The sequence below is a fragment of the Parus major genome, chromosome 3 (assembly GCF_001522545.3).
Source record: "Parus major isolate Abel chromosome 3, Parus_major1.1, whole genome shotgun sequence".
NCBI classification, from domain to species: domain Eukaryota; kingdom Metazoa; phylum Chordata; class Aves; order Passeriformes; family Paridae; genus Parus; species Parus major.
In genome coordinates, this window is record NC_031770.1 from 15,393,299 (window position 1) to 15,413,930 (window position 20,632).

The window sequence follows — 20,632 nt, forward strand, 5'->3', positions numbered from 1 at the left end:
TAGCACTAATATAATGGTAGAGTTAATCATCTAATTGTCCATATTCCATAAAAATGGCATAATTTAGGAAATGAAATAAATTTTTGAATATGAAGCGTGCAAATAACATCCTTCTGAACCGTGATTAAAGTACTGAATATTGAAAAAAGGTCTACTTTCCATGAAGATGGTTTATCTCTGGGCACTTTATATCTATGCACATGTCTTGCCACTACTGCAATGAGTTTTTCCCACATGCTTTCACATGCTCTGTGTGTGTTCCTTGGCTGAGAGATACCAGTTCTTCAATGGAGTATTCTTTCTAGAAAGTTCCACAGTTATATTTTCACAGGTGAGGCACAGGCCACTGCATCTGAGTAGCTTGTTGACAACATTGTTCCTGGCAAGGAAATCTTGGACTGCAGACCTTGTTTGAAGAAGCTTCTAATTGTGTTCTTAGTAAACAGTAAGGTAAAGCAGGGGTTTGTACTTGCACATCCTGTATCCTTCCAAAAGAGAATGAAGCAGAGCAAAGGAAATGCAGAAAGCGTCAATATTTGGATGGGACTTAATGAACGTTAAATTTAGAATAATTAGGTATAGAAATAAATACATGAGAGCTATGGGGAAGTCAAAAATAAAACTAATTGGAGCAAGACCAGAATATTTTTGGTTTTTTTTCATTTACCTCTAACACTGCTGCTGTTAATTGGTTTAGTAAGGAAAAAAGGCTTGGTTAGGTTCCACACACATTGAAAGAGTTGATATTCTGTAGAATCCATGGTAAACTGCATAGGGATATATATGAAATATACAATCTGAACATAAACTGGATATGACTGTAAGCATAATTTTAAAACAGATGTAGATTAATGTTAAGAATCTGTTAAGGCAAGGCAATAGCAAAAGCATGGTGGTTTTTAAATGGACACCTCTTAGATTGAATCAAATTAACAGATAGACTGAATCAGATGATTCACTACAAAACCAGGAGCACTACTGTAAATTTATATTTGTGAATTTTATCTCTTAGTTTATCTTGTAATTTGCTTAAAGAATTTACCCAATCAGGTAGTAATCATTCAATTCATTATTCTCCTATTAACTAAATTATTGGAAACGAACATGGTTAAAGAAAACTTGCCGGGAGCAGAAATTGTACTTTACAAAATTGTTTCAAGAAGCATTTTTTTCTTTATTTTCTTAGTTTGTGCTCTCAAATCATTATATTAAATATTAAAAAAAAAAAAGTAAATCAATTTGCTTTGGGCTTTTAGACTTAAAACTATCTAGGAAATAGAAACAACAGAAAAATGCCCAACTCTAATTGAATTTGCAGAAATGTGCATATGAGTCTATACTGATTAAAACTCAACCGTGTATATGCACAGTAACTTTATGCCCTGGCTTCCTGTGTGATTTTCTATGTGCCATAACCTTCCCAGTACCCACAGACCTGTAAAATAGGGAACATTCAGAACTAGATACTTGTTGCCTTGTGGTAATTTTATGCAGCAAAACACTTGGAGTAACAAACTGTTAATGGCCTAATTATTTGTGTACAATGGGATCATGAGCTTCCGAGTGATTTCCCTTATTAAGCCTGGATGTCTGGTTCCCTGATGCCTCAAAAGCCCTGATCAGGACCAGACCCCTGTTGAATACAGGCACACTGAATAAGGATTTTATTTTTGACCAAGATAGTACTATGAAGAAAGAGTGACTAATCCAGTTGTAGAAAAAAGGATGGATTGAATATAATAGCAAACCCCACAGTTAGGCCTTTTACCTTCCTACTTGTTTCTATAATTTTGAATCATTTATTGAACTTGCTTGCAGGGGGTTAGTATTATTAATTGTTCTTTTACAGTGCTACCGTTAACATATATATATATATATACACCATTTTCTTGAGGGGTGTGTGTGTATGTTTGCTTTCAATATCAGTCATAATATCCTTCTTTGAGATGTGACATTTTGGGGGATATCTAATTTCTGAGGTTATGTACATAAAATTTTGATACAAAACCAAACAAAGACCTTTTTTTGGCACAACTCAGCTCTTCTCTCTTTTGCTCATTGTCCCATCCATCTTTAGTATCTGCTTACTTCCAAATTACCTTTGCAATGAAAACACACTAAGGAAACTTCTGCTTTGAGTGTTGTTTTTTTTCTAAAGGATTTTGGGGTAAGGAAAATAAAAGTGTAGGGTCTTAGAATTTAAAAAGCTTTAGACTTGGAGCTAGCATTTTTAATACAATGCTCCAAATTCTCGACCTGCATAAGCTGTAGTTTGCTTTATCCCCAAGGCAGTAAGAAAATTCTGATGTACAGCACATCTCTCTATTTCAATAGCAGGCTTTTCTTTTTGTGCAAGTGCTTTTTTTTATGCACAGAATTAGGTCCTAATAGGATACATATCATTACCGTGTCTGTGTTCCTAGAGATTTTAAGCTGCTTGTTTATTTTTTCAGCTCTGAAAAGTTGATTTAGAGGTCAGTGTGGTTAGCTATACTCTCTGGTAGATTTTTGGACTGCTGTTTGGCAATTTGGAACAAGAGCTGTGCAGTGTGATGCTTTTTGTGTGCCTTTCCAAGCAATGTTAGTCATCCAAAGTGTCGGCTCCGATAAGAAGATTATTTTAGCAAAGAAATGGATGTGCATTGTTATGGTTTCTTTAGCTTTGCTGTTTCTCTGCTGTGGTTTTGTCATCAATGATTTCTTAAGGATCTGCAAATCCAAAGGCAACCATTTTTCTCCAGTCAAGTAAATTCTGACTTTGCTAGGAAAATTCCTGTTGTCCAGGAGCTTTTAGAAAACCAGAAATGCTGTGCAAAGAGACCAAAATATATTTAATTTTGTTGAACAATATGTTGACCTGAACTGAATAGCAAGTCTTAGTGCAGGCTGCACATGAGAAGGGACTGCCTTCTGCTGCTTTTTCCTAAATATTACTGATTAGCAAAACTTCTCATTCTGCCCATTGATTTACTGAATTCCTCCCATTTCCCAACACATTCCCTTTGGCCCCCACACCATGTCTTGGACTTGTAACATGTTGTTTTTGCAGCAGCACAATGCACTGGAACAGAAATCAAAGCATGAACTGCTTTTGCTTTGCTCAAAAGCAGGCAAGGGTGGGTTTCCTTTCCCACTTGACACTGGTGGGGTCGTGAGACACATGAACAGCAGGCACTGTCCCCACTGATACATGAACCAGGGCTTTACAGAAATGAGGAATTCGAGGTTTTATTGCCTGGAGGCCTTGAAGCATGAGCAAATGTGGAAATGTTTCCACTGTCCTAGATGGTAAAATAGCTTGGCCCAGCATGCTGTGCTGGGGTAAGTCAGGAGGAAACCTGTGTCCTTTACTCTTAGTTGTCTGTTAGATAATATCTTCTTATTTGAACAGTAAGTTCTAACAGACTATTTTATCTAATTAGATACACACTTAAAGATAGACACATTCTTCCAGAACACTGGATGTTATTTATTGGAAAGGTTAGAAAATCAAACCTGTTGTTTATCTTAAAAACTGGATGCCTCCCAACTCCTTTCCCACTCCTTCTCCCTGACATCGTACTGTCATTACATTACTGCTTCTGTTTAATTATTCATAGCCCATATATAACACCACCACTTAGAGCAGAAATGGGAAACTACTGCACTCTATCCTCTGCTTTGTGCAGTTTAGTCAGGTAAAGTACAAGTCACCCAAGCAGCCTCTTTTGTTAGTAGCTAAAGGTGTTTATAATTTGATGCTTGCAGTGCTGTTAAGAATGATAGCTAGAGTGAGTTTATGTGCAAGTTTTGATATAGTTTAAAGCTTTGTGCTGCATGAAGGAGGGTAGCAGAGAGGATGGGATCTGGCAGCTTTTTCCATATTCCCTTTGTTATGGACCACAATCACTCCTAAGGAGCTGCTGACCTGGGAAAGTATCAGCAGGCTTCCTTAAGTGAGGGTTTATTTTGTTTATTTGCTTCCATTATTTCAGCCTACAGACTATGCTGCAATGAGAACACAAGAACTGAATAATTTAGGCCTGATCTGTGATACCACACAATAAAATGGCTTAGCACAGTACAAGTTTCCATATATTAACTTAGGTTAGTGTCCTGTGTATGTAAAACATACAAAAGGACTGGGCTGAGGGTTAAGAACAGTTGGAAAACACTGAAACCACAGCAGAACTTTCCTAATCTCTGTGTGTATTTTTCCAGTCTGTCCTGTGGAGCATCTGCATTCTCACAGTTGTAAATGCTATGGTTCAAGGCATCTCTGTTTCTGCTCAGAGAGATTTTGTCCTTTGTATTGTCCATTTTTATGAATTTGATATCAGATGAAGTGTCACAGAATATCTCAAGCTGAAAGGAGCCATCAAGTCCAACTCCCTGCTCCTCACAGGACAGCCTAAAGCCAAACCATGATCAGGAGCATCAGTCAGGTGCTCTTTGAACTCTGCCAGGTGAGATGCTGTGTTGACTTCCCTGGTGATTGACCACCCTTTCAGCAAAGGGCCTTTTCCTAATACCCAGTCGGAACTTCCCCTGATGCAGCTTTGTGTAGTCTCCACCTATCTTCTAGAGGAACCAGATGCTTGGGCATCATTTGGTGTGAAAAGATGTCCTCTTTATATAACACTAGTGTGGAAATGAAGCCTTGATTAGTTTAATTTCAAATACTAGTGTGGCATCATTTACTGTATTGTAACAGTAGGAGATGATTACATGCTGAAAGATAGCATAGTTAAATTTAATCAGTTATTTTAAAGTTACTGTAAAACATACCTTTATTTTGTTCCTGCAAAGAATTTGTTTAGACATGGATAGCCTCTGTTAATAAAGCTGTACTGACACTTCTTGATACTGCAGATGTGGGAATGTGATAGGTTCATAAACACACAAAAAAAGTTGTGGTCAAAGTTGAGTTTCCTTTACAAAGTGTTTTTCACAAATTTATGGAAATATGCAAATATGAAAAGATTTGCTGAGACTGCATTCTGAGCATTTCTTAAGTCATATAACCACTTCTAGTATTCAGTTATCTGAATATCATTGGTTATCTGGGTATCTGAGATGCATTAGGTCCAGATTGCAGACGGCATGTTAGTTACTCATGTTCCATCTCTTTAACTGATTTAAAAATTAGAAGTATTTACCCCATTATATAGGTCACAGATCTTTAACAATACAATTAATGTTTCTAACCAATACAGAAGAGATAATGTTAAGAGATAAAGCAGGTTAATGTATTGTCCAGGCTGATTGACTTACAAAGTTGTTTGAAAAATGAGTGACTTGAATCAGTAATTTTCTAGCATATGGTCCTTATGAGATACTGCTGTGAACAGAATATAAAGGCATCCTGTAAAGGGGAGCTGAAATGGAGGGCAAGAATAACATGCTGTAAGTCACCAGCAAAGTAAAAACAGGCTTTGAGAATGGTAGTGAGCAAAGAGGAGAATGGGCAGCTGTGATGTTTTCTCTTTGATGTGCAGGATCTCTCTGCAGATTTTCTGATGAGATACAAGCTCACCAAGTACGGTGGCAAGGCAATGTCGTGCTCTTCTGAGCCCTGCTTAGGAAGGGAGCATCTTAGACATGTGGTGGAGCTGGAGCCCTGATTTTTTTATCCTGCTGAGCTAATGGACAGAACTTGTAATATTATGTGATATGCTGTACACGATATACTTGTGCTGAAAAGAGCCAGGAACACTTACTGAAGATAATGGGGTGTGACCCCTGAGCTGCAGGCTCAGCAGCAGTTGCACTTCACTGCATTACATTGTCAGTTTGATGGCAGGCTGCAGATCTTTGTGTGTTTTAATACAAACAAACATATATATATATATATAATTTGAATTTTATTCTAGAATCAAGTGTAAAGAAAAGCTTTGCATTTTCTTCTGTGAGTAATGAAAATTATAAGTAGGTATATGTAATAAAGCCCCTAAAGGATCAGATGGATACTTTGTGGTTTTAAATGCTTTACCTCAGAGAATCATGGCATTGTTTAGGTTGGAAAAGACCTTTAAGATTATCAAGTCTGAGCACGTCCCTAAGTACTGCATCCCTAAGCAACACATCTACACAGCTTTTAAATCCTCCCAGGGACAGTGACTCAAACACTTCTCTGGGTAGCTTGTTCCCAGGGCTAAGTGTGACAGCTCTTTTGGGGAAGAAATTTTTCCTAACATCCAATCTAAACCTGGTGTAACTTAAAGCCATTTCCTCTTGTCCTGGCATGTTACCTGGGAGAAGAGATCAACCTCCACCTCACTACAACCTCATTTCAGGACAGCATTGACCCTGTTTTTGGTCTGGTAACTTGAGTTTTGAATGCATTTATGAATTCTTGTTTTTTACCAATCCAAAACTCTTTTTGCAAGGTAACCAAGTGTTCTTATTAAGAGTTGAGTACAGGTGGGCAGCAGATTGGGTCTAGCATAATTTATAAAATTATTTGGAATAACAGCCACTGTGGAAGTATCAGAGTGAAATGTTGCTAAAGGTGTATTTTTTTACATTTTAGGCTGGGCGATGCAGGTTGCAGCCTTTGTTTTTGTGCAGAGAAAGTGGGAAGATGACAAAAGTCACTTTGAAAAAATGCTGGATTATTTCTGTGACATTCGTGAACCACTACAACTCCTCATCTTTCCAGAAGGAACTGATCTCACAGGTAGGCTGCATTTGTAGTCTTCTTAGGGAATGCTCAACATGGAAATTTTTTGTTGTTTATGGAAAGAGTTTAAGAAAGTTCAAGGCAGGAACAAGACTTTGTTCTCATGGATAGTAGAAATTAGAGTAAATCATCAAACAATGTGCTGATTCATGTGAGAGGCACAAACATAGTTCCACTGGGAGACTTTGCCAGTTATTTCTGGCAATTCTATTGATTTGCAATGTAAGTTATTTGTTCCTGAAATAACTAACATTGCGAATCATCTGATGATTGGCACTGCTTTTTATTGGTCAATACTGTACCTACACTGCATTAGCAAAAGCAGTTTCAAGAACTGGAATATATCCCTTGCATGCTCCCATCTCCTGAATTACTGCAACAAAATAATTTCACACCTATGAAAGAGTGATTGAAAAGGACTAATGATTCTATTTGATTTCTTGCCAAATGTTTTCAGAGGGGAACATGGAGATACTTGTTCCTTAGGCCATGTAAGCACTGTAAGCAGTCTGTATCTGCCTCTATACAGGAAATATCTCTGTAAAACAAATATTGAGATTATCATACGAGTAAATGTAATGAGTTTGACCCTGTAGTATTAATTTTTAATCAATTATCTTCCTTAATACAGGTATCTTATGGCATCATTAGGAAGCTGTTAATCGGTGTTCAAGGCAACTTGTGCCTATAAAAGAAAATACTGTATGAATGTCTGTGGTGGTTCATGCCTCCAGCATGATGCCTGATTTGATAAGTGTTATCTTTAAATAGAAAATCAATTGCAGTTAAGCTTCTAACTTTTAGCATATTTAAAAGATTTTTGCTATACTTTCCATTGCAGATATTCTCAAATCATATTTTATTGCAAAGGATACTTTTTTGTTGATTTGGTTATCTTGTATCTAGTCAGGAAGGATGGAATTTTCTTCACTAAAAGGGTGGTGTGACACTGGCACAGGTTGCCCAGAGCAGCTGTGAATGCCCCGTCTCTGGAAGTGCTCAGGGCCAGGCTGGATGTGGCTCTGAACAACCTGGTCTAGTGGAAGGTGTCCCTGCCCATGGCAGAGTTGGAACAAAATGATCTTTAAAGTCCCTTCCACCCAAACCATTTTATGAATCTGTGAAATTATCTCGCTTCAACTTTTTTTTTCCTTGAATTCATGAGAAACTGTCTCCTCCTAGCTCTAAATTATGAGCTACAATCCTTATCTTATTCATGGAGTCAGGAGACACCTCCTTAGAGCACTCACTCTCTGAACAGGTATTTCCATCTCAAGATGTCTGAAAGAATTGGATTGTTTGGAAATTATTCCATAAATTATGTATGCCTTCTAATCTCTAGAGGAATCTAATATTCCTGGGAGACAACAGATTTTTAAAGAATTGAGAACACTTTGTACTGCAGCTTTAAAAAAGATTTGGCTGAGGACTGAGACAGCCACAGTGTATTAACATTTGTGCTACAGAGTTCAAAGGACAATGGTGAGGATGCTTTCACCTGCATGTGAAGCTGCTTAAGCAAACAGTGTTTCCTCTGTGCTGTAGCTGCTGGTATAAATGACTTAGGCTGAACTCGGGTAATGCTGTTGATACCATCCACTGAGAAGCTCAAGGGAACAAGTTTCTTTAATTAATTAAAAAAAAAACTAACAAAACTAATTGAATTTCTGAACACAAGTTGATTTTTTTTTTCCCTTTGGTAAGATAATTCTGTTGTTCTGATTTTCCTTCTTTACACCTGTGTAACATGTTCTCTTTAACTTCACAATGCCCAGTGGAGATGCACTAACTGTGCTGTTCTGCTGAGCCCACCACAGGTGACTGGCCCAGGAGGAAGCAGAATGGTGGGAAGGATGGAGTGATGAGTAGGAAAGACAACAGGGCACTGCTGTGCTGGCTTCTGAGAAGTTAAACTGTTCTATGTTTACCGCTCTTAAATTGCTATCAAATATTGAATACACTTGGATATTACATTTGTGCATAAAAGGATGAATAGAGATGAACAAAACCCTGGGATTTTTTCTCTGGAAGTAAATAGCTCTTCCTCTCTGATTGTCTTCACAGGAAATATTTCTTAATCTACATTTTAAAATACTGTAGGAGACAGGAAAAAATCCCTTGACAGGCTGATCCTGACCAAGCAGTAAATTTATGCCATATGACAATGCTAGAACATAATGTATGTACCATTTTGAAGAAATTATTTCCAGAAAAATGTTCTGTTATTGACATATTAGGACCTGTTGCAACCTCATGGTCCATCCTCTAGAATAAGAAATAAACTGTGGCTTTTTCTGAACACTTGCTCAAAATTCTAGGGAACATTTTGCAAAAATAGAGAAAGCGACTCTTGTTTTCTGACCAAATGGCAAAATTGCTAATTACTTCCGAAAACCAAATTCCTGTGGTGCTTAAAATGAAGAATAGCATTCTACATCGCTGAATAGCAGAATTGCTGTGCAGCTTTGTGCTGCTGAAATTTTTTCATCCTCTCAGTGGCCACATGACAATAATAGATTTACTCCTCTTTATAATATTTTCAGGTATTTGAGAATGAGATTTCAAAGAAATGTAAAATAATACTGTATTTATTTATATATGGGCTACTGCCTGACTTTAAAATGGGGAAGTACTTTGCTGTGGAACATGCTACATAAATAAATTTTACAAGTAGTAATGTCATGAACCCTGAACATTTGTATTTGCGGACTGGATTGTATAGGGGCTGAGGTAATAATTATATAATTGTATACTTATTTCTGATAGGTTGGCCATCTTTTCATTCTGGAGTACTTGAAGGTTAAAGCTCAAAGGTATTTAATTGTAATTGCTTAAAAAGAAGCCCTCAGCTGGTAAACATGTAGCCAGGCTTTCTGAAGCCCTGAAGAAAACAAAGCAACCATGAGTCTCATGCTTCCGGAAAGCTGGAATACAACCCACCATATTGCCTGTTCTTTTGTTTTTCCTGGTGTTCCTTACAATATTGTCTGTAGTAATTCTTCAGAAAGCAATGACAGAAAAAAAAAAAAAAAGTTGCTGTGTTGCCCTGTGCCTGGTAAAGCCTCATTTCCTCTGGATTTGTGTGTGCATCCCTGTACATGGTCCTTTCTTCTCGCCGACTGCTCCTTTTTCCGTGTCTTCCCTTCCGTGTGACGTTTCCTCCACAAAGCTCTTGCGCTGCCTTGGCAAGAGGTGTCTTGCCGTGGCTGCCAGTGCCTGTGTCACCCAGTGCACTCTGCATGCTGTGCTGAGAGCCCTGGCACACAAACAGCCATGGACCCTGCCCTGGACCCTCCCTTATTCACACCTCTACTCTCAGAAGCTTCCCTTCACCCAGGTTTTTCTAAAGCTTCTGCTGGGCTGGATTATCTTTGAATCTCTTGTCCCTGATCAGCTTTGTTTGCAGGGGACAATAGCTTCAAAAGTTAAGGGGAACAAACAGGTGGACAGAGTGTGATTGCACAGAGCTTTTTTCCTGGAGGAACAACTGAAAATTGAGCAGGAAAGCTTATTGAAGTTCAGATTTTGGCAGGAATGATGTGATGTGGATGACAGAAGGTAACAACGAGCTGTAGTTGGATTTTTAACTTTGTTAGTAAATGGGATGTGCTTTGGTAGTACAAAGAAAATACTGATCAGAAGAACTGGTAGGGGTTGCTTTAATATGGAATAAGTTGAAAGTAGCACAAGTAAGAAAAATGGCTTCATTTTTTTTCTCAAAATACCGTGAGCCAATAAAGCTTTATCATTTCTGTGCAAACCCCTTACAGATAAATTAGGATTTTATTTACTTATTTAATATGAGAGACCTTTGGAGTATTCATTTATTCTTTCACTGTCTGGCATTAATACAGTCTGAGAGTACTTGAAGTCGTACAAGAGCATGCATGTTTTTATCAGTGTGCTTTTATCACAAGTGAAATTAAAGGAAAAGGTAGTACTTAATATCAAATTTCAGCTCACAAAATAAAAATATTATTTTACTAAAAAAAATTAAATTAATTTTATGCATAGCTTTTCAAGAACAAAAGCAGTTTATCTTCTTTAAAATCTGTAACTCAAAAATCAAGGAAGTGGGTTAGCATCATTTCTTCCTTCAGTTACTTCAAATGAAATTTTGAAGTGTGGTGCTTCTAGAAAGTGCTGACTTTGAGTTTTTCCAGTAATTTTAGAGAGAGGCAAATGGGATTTGGAGAAAAATGGGGAAAAATGTAATCAAATTATTTACCAGAGGTGGCACAGAAGCACAAAAAAAAGTAAGAAGTTTTGGGCATACTCCTTAAATTCTTGTGTTTTTATGTAGTTTGATAGTTTCCCTACAGAAGTGTCTAAAGACTGAAATAAATTGGATGGTTGTACCTGTCACCACCCCACAGAACATGCTCTGAGAGCCTGCATGCCTTAGCTGAAGGAGACCGGGGACGAGAGGCAAGTTGGTGTGAGTTGGTGAGGAGACAGAGCATGAAGCAGCTCTGGAAATGTCCCACATCACCCTCAACTGATAGACTGGCAGCTTTCCATAAAAATAACTTACTCTTCTTATTCTTTTTTAACACCAAATAGGACCAGTGGGTTACAACTCTCCTAAGAGGAATGGTGAGCAAAAACTTGGGGACTAAATTTGCTTTGACTTAAACATGTAAGAAAGAAAATACTTGTTCCTAGAAAGCAGCACTTGCTCAGCTTTTCAGAGGGTTTGGTGACAGGGGACATTACCTGTAGCCAGCCAAATGGTGTGAGTGGCCTTTTGTGCCTGAGGAGATGTGAACTGACTGCATTTCCAGGCCCCATTTCAAGAGCTGCTTGATGCTATTTGTGTTGGTAGTATGGAAGAAAAGAACATATGTTTCCTCTTTTTTAAGGAAGTTTTTAGGCATCTTTCACTTTTTTTTATTATTCCACCTAAGACTGTTATTAACTTGCCTTTGGAACAGTAAGTCATCTGCATAAGTTTTGCAGCCCTGACAGCATAGCCTGGTCTATTGATTAAGGGATTTTAAAGAGTCGTTTGTTGTGTGAATTCCCTCAAGTTGCAGAGGATATAAAAATAAGTTTCTAATTTCCTGGATCGGTTTTCTAACCTCTAGGTTTCATAGAATGGGGAGCATCACATGTTCTGCCTTTTCTTGGCTCTGGTTCTGAGCAGCAGAATTTGCTCTGAATCTCCCCCCAAAAGTTTGGGCACTTGTGTCTGGCACGAGGATCCCAAACAGCAGTGGGCACCAAGGTGCTTACATTGCATGAGATAGCAATCATAACACTTAGTCATAACTAATAAAAGAGTAAGAAACTGGTTTTTGCCATTGCCAGGATTACAGGAGGGGGAGGAAGGGCATCATTTCCTACTTTTTTTGTAGAATGGAGGCTTATCCTACCCTTGCTTTCAGTATATCATCTAAGCACATTGACCTTCCTGACTTGCTGTAATAAATAATGTTTAATGCACAAAGACCTGTGGCTTTATAGTTGTTAGGAAGGGGAGAGGGAGATGATTTTTCCAGATGACAATGATCGTTGTATTAGCTGGGAGCATTATTCTAGTTGTAAAATCCCATTACACTAGGGTCATGCAAGAGGGGAGGGGAACAGTCTCTGTTACATAAAACTTACAGTCCAGAGGCAAGACAGGCATACAAATGTCAGGAAATAGCTGAATAGTGTTGGCCAGTGTGTCGATGTCCAGCTGTTCACACATTTCAGAAAGGCAGTGTAGTAAAGGGAAATTTGGAAGATGTTTTGCAGATGTTTACAGTGAGTTCTTTCCAAGTACTAAGAGGAAGTTTGAAGATGATTGCTTCAAGGCGATGGACATTGGAAGTCCCAGATTTTTCTTGCAGCATCAATTAGGTTTTACTCAGAGAACATAAGTGCCCTTTCACTTCTTGGTTATCCTTTGGTGCAAGTGGGAGTGTTTTGCAAACATAAAGGAGTTAATTTTCATGCTCCCTCTGAAGCAAAGTGCTAGTGATCAGACACACAGAGATAGTTTTTCCAAGTGCTCATTAACTGTGTGCAGTTTGAGATGCCTAAAACCTAGAATTTTTTTTAGACTGCTTAATTTTATGTGGATGCATATGACACTTGTGTCTCAAAACTCTAATTGACTTGCTTTGCAGATTTTCTGAAGTGAAACCCAAACTTGGATATGCAGAAAATGAAGAAGATGATACTTCTCTCCTTTGGACACAATAATACATTACCTTAAGAACTTTTGTGATTAATTAAATTAAAACATTTTTCTTGAATCATCCCAGATTCTGGAAAGGAACTCTTGATTTGGGTATTTTTTATAGGAATACACTTGGTCATCAGTGTGATTTCTTAGAAAATGGTTTTAGTTCTTGAGCTAATACTGGTGCACCTAAGAGGTAGAACCTGTTTTTTTTGGAGGGGCTTTTAATAATTACCAGATTACTGTTGCCTCTTTAGGCATTCCAAGTTTGGCTCTTGGCTCACTTTGCAAGTTTTGCCTTTGCAGTGGGAGTCTGCGAGGCAAGTCCCCCTTTGCTGATTCAGAATAGTCATTTGCAGTATTGAATAGAGTAGTAGTTGAGCAGACAAAAATAGATATTCTGACCATGTGGTTAAAGACATAATGTATATGGCCAAGGGAAGATAAATTAAAGTTACATAGCCAAGTGTAATTTTAGTATTTCACACATTCTGTAATTTTAGCAATGCTTTTTGAAGTTGTAATATTTTTCAAGTATTTGTATGTTTTGGCAATTTGGCAAGAATTAAATCTTGGGATCCTCCTTGCTGAATCACTTGCTTGGCTACTGTGCAACAGCTTTCCTTTCCTCCAAATCACATGGTCAGGAAATTTGTGCAGTGAATCTTAAGGCTTGCACGTATGAAAAACAGCATTTTTAGGCATGGAAACAGTAGGTCACAGGGAAAAAATATTTAGTATGGTGATACAGCATTTATTAATTGGTAGACAAACCTTTAAGAGAGGCACCAGCATTTTTGATAAAGAGGTCATATAATTTAAGGAAAAAAGAAAGATGGGGGAATGTTGCATTACAGCAAAAAGGAAATCTCTCACTGCTGTTGATTTGTTTACTTTTGTTATTGTGCCTTTACAGCAAAAAAATTATGAGGATTGTAAAAGGAAGGATTTATCTCTAAGTATCACTTCTGTTAAATGACTAAAACGTTATATGTTTTCCATTACTTAATCTCCCATCTCTGTTAAGCTTAACTGTGCAAAAGAAACATCTTTTTCTGCTTTAAAAATAGATTGCTGAAGCAGTGATTTTGTTCCATACATCTGTTGCTGGGATTTTGTCTTTTAAGCACTGGTAAAACTTCATAAATATGAGTTATTTAATAAGTTATATGATCAAATTGATTCTTGCCATGTTGCCAAGGGAACATTGCATATATCCATTGCCTTTTGGCCCCAGGGGAGGCACAACAGGACCCACAGTAAAGAACTGAGTGTAGCCAGCAAAGTCTATTTGGGTGTTGGCTGAGACTGCTTGGAAGAGCCTCCAGCACATCACAGGAGAAAACATTGCCTCCTCTCCACCTGTCTCCAGAATTTTTTGCTTGAGTGTCCATGTCTTCCTTGCTCAGGGGCCTCTCTTAGCAACAGCCCTGAAAGGCCTTTGGTTTTCTCATGAGAGGTTTTTGATTACCAGAGGTTTGAAACAGATTTGTAATGGGGTTTAGCCAGGGTGCTTTCCAGCTGCCTTGCATGTACTCTGTGTACAGTGTGCTGTGGCACTGAGGTGCTTGGTCAGAGAGTTCAGATGGGGTAGGTATGTGCAGCACAGGCTGATGAATAAAACGAGTTCAGAATGAAGATGTTAAATACCATTTTAAAGTATTAGATCAACTGCTTTCCTCTTTTTAATGTTTTCTTTCTGAAATAAGTTTAATGTAGTTAAGCATGGACTTCAAGGTATTTTTGTTCATAATATCAAATCTTCATTACTATTTGTTGTGCCTTTTGAGTTGACAAAAACCCCAAAACACAACTGAGCCAATTAATACCTTTTATTGTAGAATGGGTATTGAAGTGTACAAAGAACTATTAACAGACTATTGATTTTTACATTTCAGATTGCATTTGATAAGTATAAAAGATTTGCTAAAATTAAATGAGATGGTAAAAAGGCTTTTCTTGCAATCCACATGGCTCTTCCTCATACCATGGTATGGCCAACTGAAAGCACACGTGTCTGCCTCCATATCCATACTGTGTGAGCTGCTGTTGTACTGTTCCTGTCGTGTAATCCTTCCATTTAATCCATGGTCTGCTTGCACAGTAACACAAAGTGCTGCTTCTCCTTCTCTCCTCAGCCAATACCAAAGCCCGCAGTAATGAATTTGCTGAGAGGAATGGACTTAAAAAATACGAGTACGTCTTACACCCACGAACGACCGGATTCACCTTCGTGGTTGAGCGTCTAAGGGAAGGTAATCCTGCTCTGTCCTTGTGTTTCCTTTAAAATGATTACCACATGGAGAGATTTGAGAGAGTTGATAACAGACACTGATATCATCAAGAGGTATGCAGTGAATTAAAGCAACTTTTGTATAGTTTTGTTTTAAATATTTTAGTCTGCCTAGCGATCTTACCTCAGAAAACGAGTGGAAAAAATCCCAAGGAAGTTCAGCCTGTACCATCCTCAACCCCAAGTGGGTGGTTGACACTGAACACACAGGCATGTATGTCACTGCCCTCTCTCAGAAGGCCTCTGGGTTTAAGTCTGAGAGCTAAGTAAACAAATTGTTATGTTAAATGGACAAGGGGAATGCACAGTGTATGGAAATGCAGCAAGGCAGCTGCCCAGTGCTGCCAGATGTTTTGGGTGATGGTGTCTCAGAGAAGTTGTGTGAAATACGAGTTGTGCTGCTTGGCAGGGTGGTGGGCAAAGAGAATGTGTGACACTTACTTTTTACCCAGAAGTGGTTTTCTATCCCAGTATTAATCTAGGGGTCAGGGTTAAGTCCCTTTTATCAAGAGAACAGAGTATGAAGATGTGATTGTTACATTGAGATGTCTGGGAGCTGTTTTGGGAATGGGCGTTTGGATGAGGTTTGAGGCCATCGGGATGTAATCTTTAAATGGTACAGATGTGGCAGGGATTCAGGTACAGATGAGTGAATATTTGCAGGATATATGGTTGAAGAAAATAAACATGTACAGTAGATATGAAGTGACTTTTTTATAGGCTGGTTCTTCAGGGAAAATGAATTCTAGATCTTTAACACATGCTGGTTATTTCGACTGCCAAAAGAAGAAGTTTGAGATTATTAAAAAGAATAGGGGCCTGCTGGTAGGTTTTTTGCTAGCTGGAATCTTTGCTTAGATTTTCGAGGCAGACCTGGCTTGCATTTCACCTCCTTCCTCCTAAGCAGATCACTAAAATCACTGTAACATTGGAATTTTGTCCAGCTGGACAATCCCACGTATCTATTTGACCCCATTAGTATTGCACATTCAGAGTTGGACACCTTAGATTTTCATCTCTCTTGAATGTTTATTACTCAATTTGCTGTAGTAAAAAAATTTGCCACATAGACAGTTTCAAAAGCTTGCTTTACTTAAAACTTCACAGCATTAAGTTTAACAGTGTTTCAAGCCTGGAATAAATTTTCAGTTAAAGAAATTTTTTCCACTCAAAAATATTAATAACTTTTAAAAAAATCTGTATTTGCTGCAAAAACAAGGTTTGTGGTTCACAGTAATTTTCTAATTTTGTAAAAATGCTTTTCTCTTCCATTGCTCTATGAGCAATCTTTGCAAATTAGGCTGTTGGGTTATAAAAAGGAAAATATTTGAGACTGATTAATTGATTTTATGCAGTAGAAAGCTGGGGTAAAAACAATAACAGTCCAGCCTTTGAAGTGGTTTTATGTCTCCTTTTTATTTAAGGCAGGCAAATGTTGTGTGAAATATTAATGTCCCTTTTGTGTTGAATTCACTAGATATTGGGTACTTTGATAGGCATCGTAAGCTATGTATATTATAACTGTATGCTATTATGTAGTAAATTATGTGTGAGAAGGTAGTTCAAGTAGCACTTTAAAGGTCTTGGTTATTACTTGCTAATTTAAGAATTGGTTTTCAACTGCTTCCAAGTGTATGAAATGGGGACCATTTGTGTTGAAATGTTTTGGGTTTTTTTGTAAATATATATATACAAACCAACTGTAGTTGCTGGGCTTTAAAATACTTCAGTATATTATACAGATGTGCAAATCTAAATCTATCTCTGTCTTTTCATCTGTACAATATAGATATAAAGGTTGATACTCAGATGCCCATTGTCCAGTTGGTACCTGGTGCAGCTCTGGTTTGAGTTATAGCTTTAACTGATAGAATGTCTTTTTTGCAATCCTAATTTGTGATACTAACAGTAATAAATAAAAAACAGGACTGTCAAGGGATACAGTGTTAACCTGAGTCCCCATTTCTGAACTGTTTCAATGCTACAATCATAGTAACAATCATGTAAACAGATTTCTATTTTTATTCCTCATAGTTTCCTATTTTTATTCCTCATAACTGCAGGCACAAAGCAGTGTCTGTGACTTTAACATGTAGGAGGGAGTGGTGGAGATTTTAATATCATGTTTACGTCTTTGAAAGTATTTTTGTGCATAGATGACAACCTTATTGCCCTATAGCTCTCCTGTGAATACATTCTGGCTCGTGGCTGTTTTCCATTCCTGAGGCTCAAGTGTCTTTTCTTCAGGCCTGAGTACATTATTTTGCTCCAAAAATAGGTTGATGAAAAGAGGGGGGAAATGTCATTAGAAGTTTAACTGATTTTCAAATGTTGAAGAACCTAATTTAATTTGGCAAGAAGCCTGATTAATATACATCACAAGCTGTAGCATGAAAGAATTACCTGTTATTATGTAAAAATAACTATTAGTGACCCTTCTGAATAGGAAATAAAGAATCAGGTGAAAATAACCTTCAATAAAATTTAGCCTGTATTTGTGCAAAGGAGTTTATTCAAAGCACTGTCTGCATCCTGCCAGCATAAACTGAGCAGTTATCTGTTCTTTGCTTTCCATAGGTGGAAAAAAGCACTCAACCTCCTCTGGCTGGCTTTTCTCTCTCTTATATGGTCATTATTTTAACTATTTGGTCTTTTTAGCCCATAGATGCTGCTATGATGGTTTCTAGGTCACTGCTGAGATTATGGGAACTAAGGAAAAAAAATCCATATGGCATCCACCAAAAAGCAATGAAAGTTGTTTAGGTAATACATATCCTATATCCTATATATCCTTGGCTTTTGAGTCATACCTTTTCTTTCCCCATTCTGGTTCTTCTAAGTGGTAGCTCTTCCCCCCCTAAGCTGACTCTTTTAAATAGAAACCCACATAGAAGCTGACTGGATTTTCCTTTCATTATGCTCAGGTGCCAAAACAGTGAAAATATTATTTTAATTTTAAATGATCACATTATTGTTTTCTCATTCATAGAAACCATAGAATCACCCAAGAGTAAATACAGGCTGTGAACATGCTTTAGATGTTTAATTAATAATATATATACACTCAGGAGAATGACTGCAGCTGTTGCTTGTTTTCAAGCAAAATACCCCGTTGGTTGAACACTAAAAAGCTAAGAGAAATAGAATAGGTGATTTGTTTCTTTCTGAATCTGTTCACTTGATCAAGTGAATCATTTTTCTTTTCTGAGCTGTAAGGAATCTTGGTTTCAGCACATGGTAAAAAACTACTAGGGAATTTTGCTGTATTTTTTTGGGGAACAAAGGTGAGCATTTTTTGAAAGACAAAGGAAGAACATGTGAATGAGCAACAGAAAATGAACTCCAGGCTCCAAAATGAGGATTGGTCATTACTTCTTTTTTAATTCATCTCCCTCTTTAACCATCTCCTAAAATCATATTTAATCCTTTTTTTTAAGCCTGAAATTTTGAGTAGATGTTATGTATGGAATAATTTTTTGGCAGGACTTGGATTAAGGTAACTCATCTCCTTTCTCTCTCTCTTCAATATGTGGGACTTTGAAAAGGGCTGAAATACAAAGGAATTTAAATAAGACTTTTATAAAATCATGCCTTTAACAATGTTAATTGAAAACATTTGTGTTTTATGTAATGTTCTTGAAGATCCAGTTTGTGAGATCCTTCTATAAGTGGTCAGGAGGTTACTCAGTATAGGTTTCCAGACCTGTTTGTATTTTACAAAGTTTTTCCTGAAGTGACAAATGACATTGAAAGTTCAGCTGACTTGAATGCTCAGTTTCAAAGAGATGGAAAATAATACTGGTTTGATTTGATTCAATATTGTCTGGATTCATTGAATTACATATATTATCTTGGCATAATATCTATAATTGTGGCCAAATAGTCTGTCAAGAGAAAATAGCTGTTTACAAATGTTTTCTTAAAATTGCTTCATGGCTTTTAAGCATTTTCTCAGTAAGTATTAAGACAGAACTAATGCTTTGAAGCATTATTAGAAGATTATTCATGCTTTTGTAGACAATCATTTCTGCCAACATTAAATTTAAACTGACCTCTTTTTGACACTTCCTCTACGGCTATCAACAGTCTTTAATAGCTGGATACATTGGACTGGATGTTCCCATTGTGGGGTTTATATTTTACTGGTTGTACAGTATAATGACTAGTCAGAATTAGTTGTCTTATTATAGTATTTCAGCTTTGAAGTTTTTTCTGGTTCATAATTAGGCAACTGAAAAAAATATTGCAGATAACATCTGCCAACTGCAGCATCCCAAAATAAACAAAGATACATATTTAACATGCTTGCCTTCATTGCACATCCTTACTGATGGAAAGAAACTGTGATTCTCATTGTTTTTCCATGATTGGTTCAGAATTGATAGTTTTGCCCTAAAATTAATGTTTATACATACACAGTTGAAACTAGTCTGTATCTTCTAATGCTCATACCTGGGTTTTACAGTTGCTTCAGTAATTACATGCAGGTATTCCAATAAAAATATTCATTTATATATATATATATAAAATATTCATCGCTAGTGCTGGAAAGTTTTCTTCAGTGTTAACGTGTTCAGTCCAGGTTATCTCTATATAAAACTATGTAAATGTTTTAATGCTGGGAGTGACTATTGTGTAGATACACTAGTAGTGTAGATTTGGATTTTCTGGGAATTAGAGTATCCAGATATGCATATTTATGTACTGAACGCTTTGTGGCATTTATTTGAGTTCTGGTGCAATTTGCTTGCCTGGCACTTCTGAGCTAATAATGTAGGGAGGCAGTTTGTGATTTGCAGATCAGTGCTGGGGGCATTCAATAGGAGATGATGATTAACAGTTCCTGAAAGCTGAGACATGGTTTGGCTCCCCATTGCTGAGGTGTGAAGTAGCCAGGGTTAGGCAGCAGGTCTTTGTGAGCAGTGGAAAGCTTGCTGTGCACCAGGAATATTTATTAATGAAACCCTTCACCTTGAAGTAACCAGAGTTGATGAGCTCCCAGCTCTTTTTTCTTTTTCTGACTTTGAAAGGGAGGCAGGAGGCTGCTTGTATTAGTTGATGAAAAGTCAGTGAGAAATGCCACCAGGAGACTGCTAAGGGTTTGTGTTCTGATGGCACTTATGTCCAAATCACCTACAGCTTACAAGACAGGTGCCATTAGTTCTTTCAAACATAAATCAAAGTAATACCGATTTCTAAGTGTGTTACATTTTTTAAAGGGAAAATTGTTGCAAGTGTGAAAATCAAGTCTATTCATCGACTGAAATGTTCAGGCTATAGTAAGTGGGGTATATGAATGAATAAATGTACATATTAAATAAACTGCTTTTTATTTTGATTGCATAGTTTCTTTCCTCTTTACATATATATTGGGTGAGGCATGTGGGTCTTGATCACAAAGTGCCTGCTGAATTACCTGCAGAGATTTTATGTGCTCTAACAGAACTATGTAGCAGGACTGCAGCAGTTTCCAGGTTTGTGCATAATTTGTCTTGTGTGTAACAAA

At 37.4% G+C, this 20,632-nt stretch overlaps 1 protein-coding gene across 1 annotated transcript in view; it reads left to right on the forward strand.

Annotated features, from left to right (window-relative positions):
- LCLAT1 (lysocardiolipin acyltransferase 1) overlaps positions 1-20,632 on the forward strand; it is a 111,545-nt gene that overhangs the window by 45,817 nt on the left and 45,096 nt on the right. The window contains exons 5-6 of the mRNA XM_015622761.2: positions 6,512-6,658; positions 14,972-15,088. Coding sequence (XP_015478247.1) covers positions 6,512-6,658; positions 14,972-15,088 — 264 coding nt within the window. The remainder of the gene's footprint in view (positions 1-6,511; positions 6,659-14,971; positions 15,089-20,632) is intronic.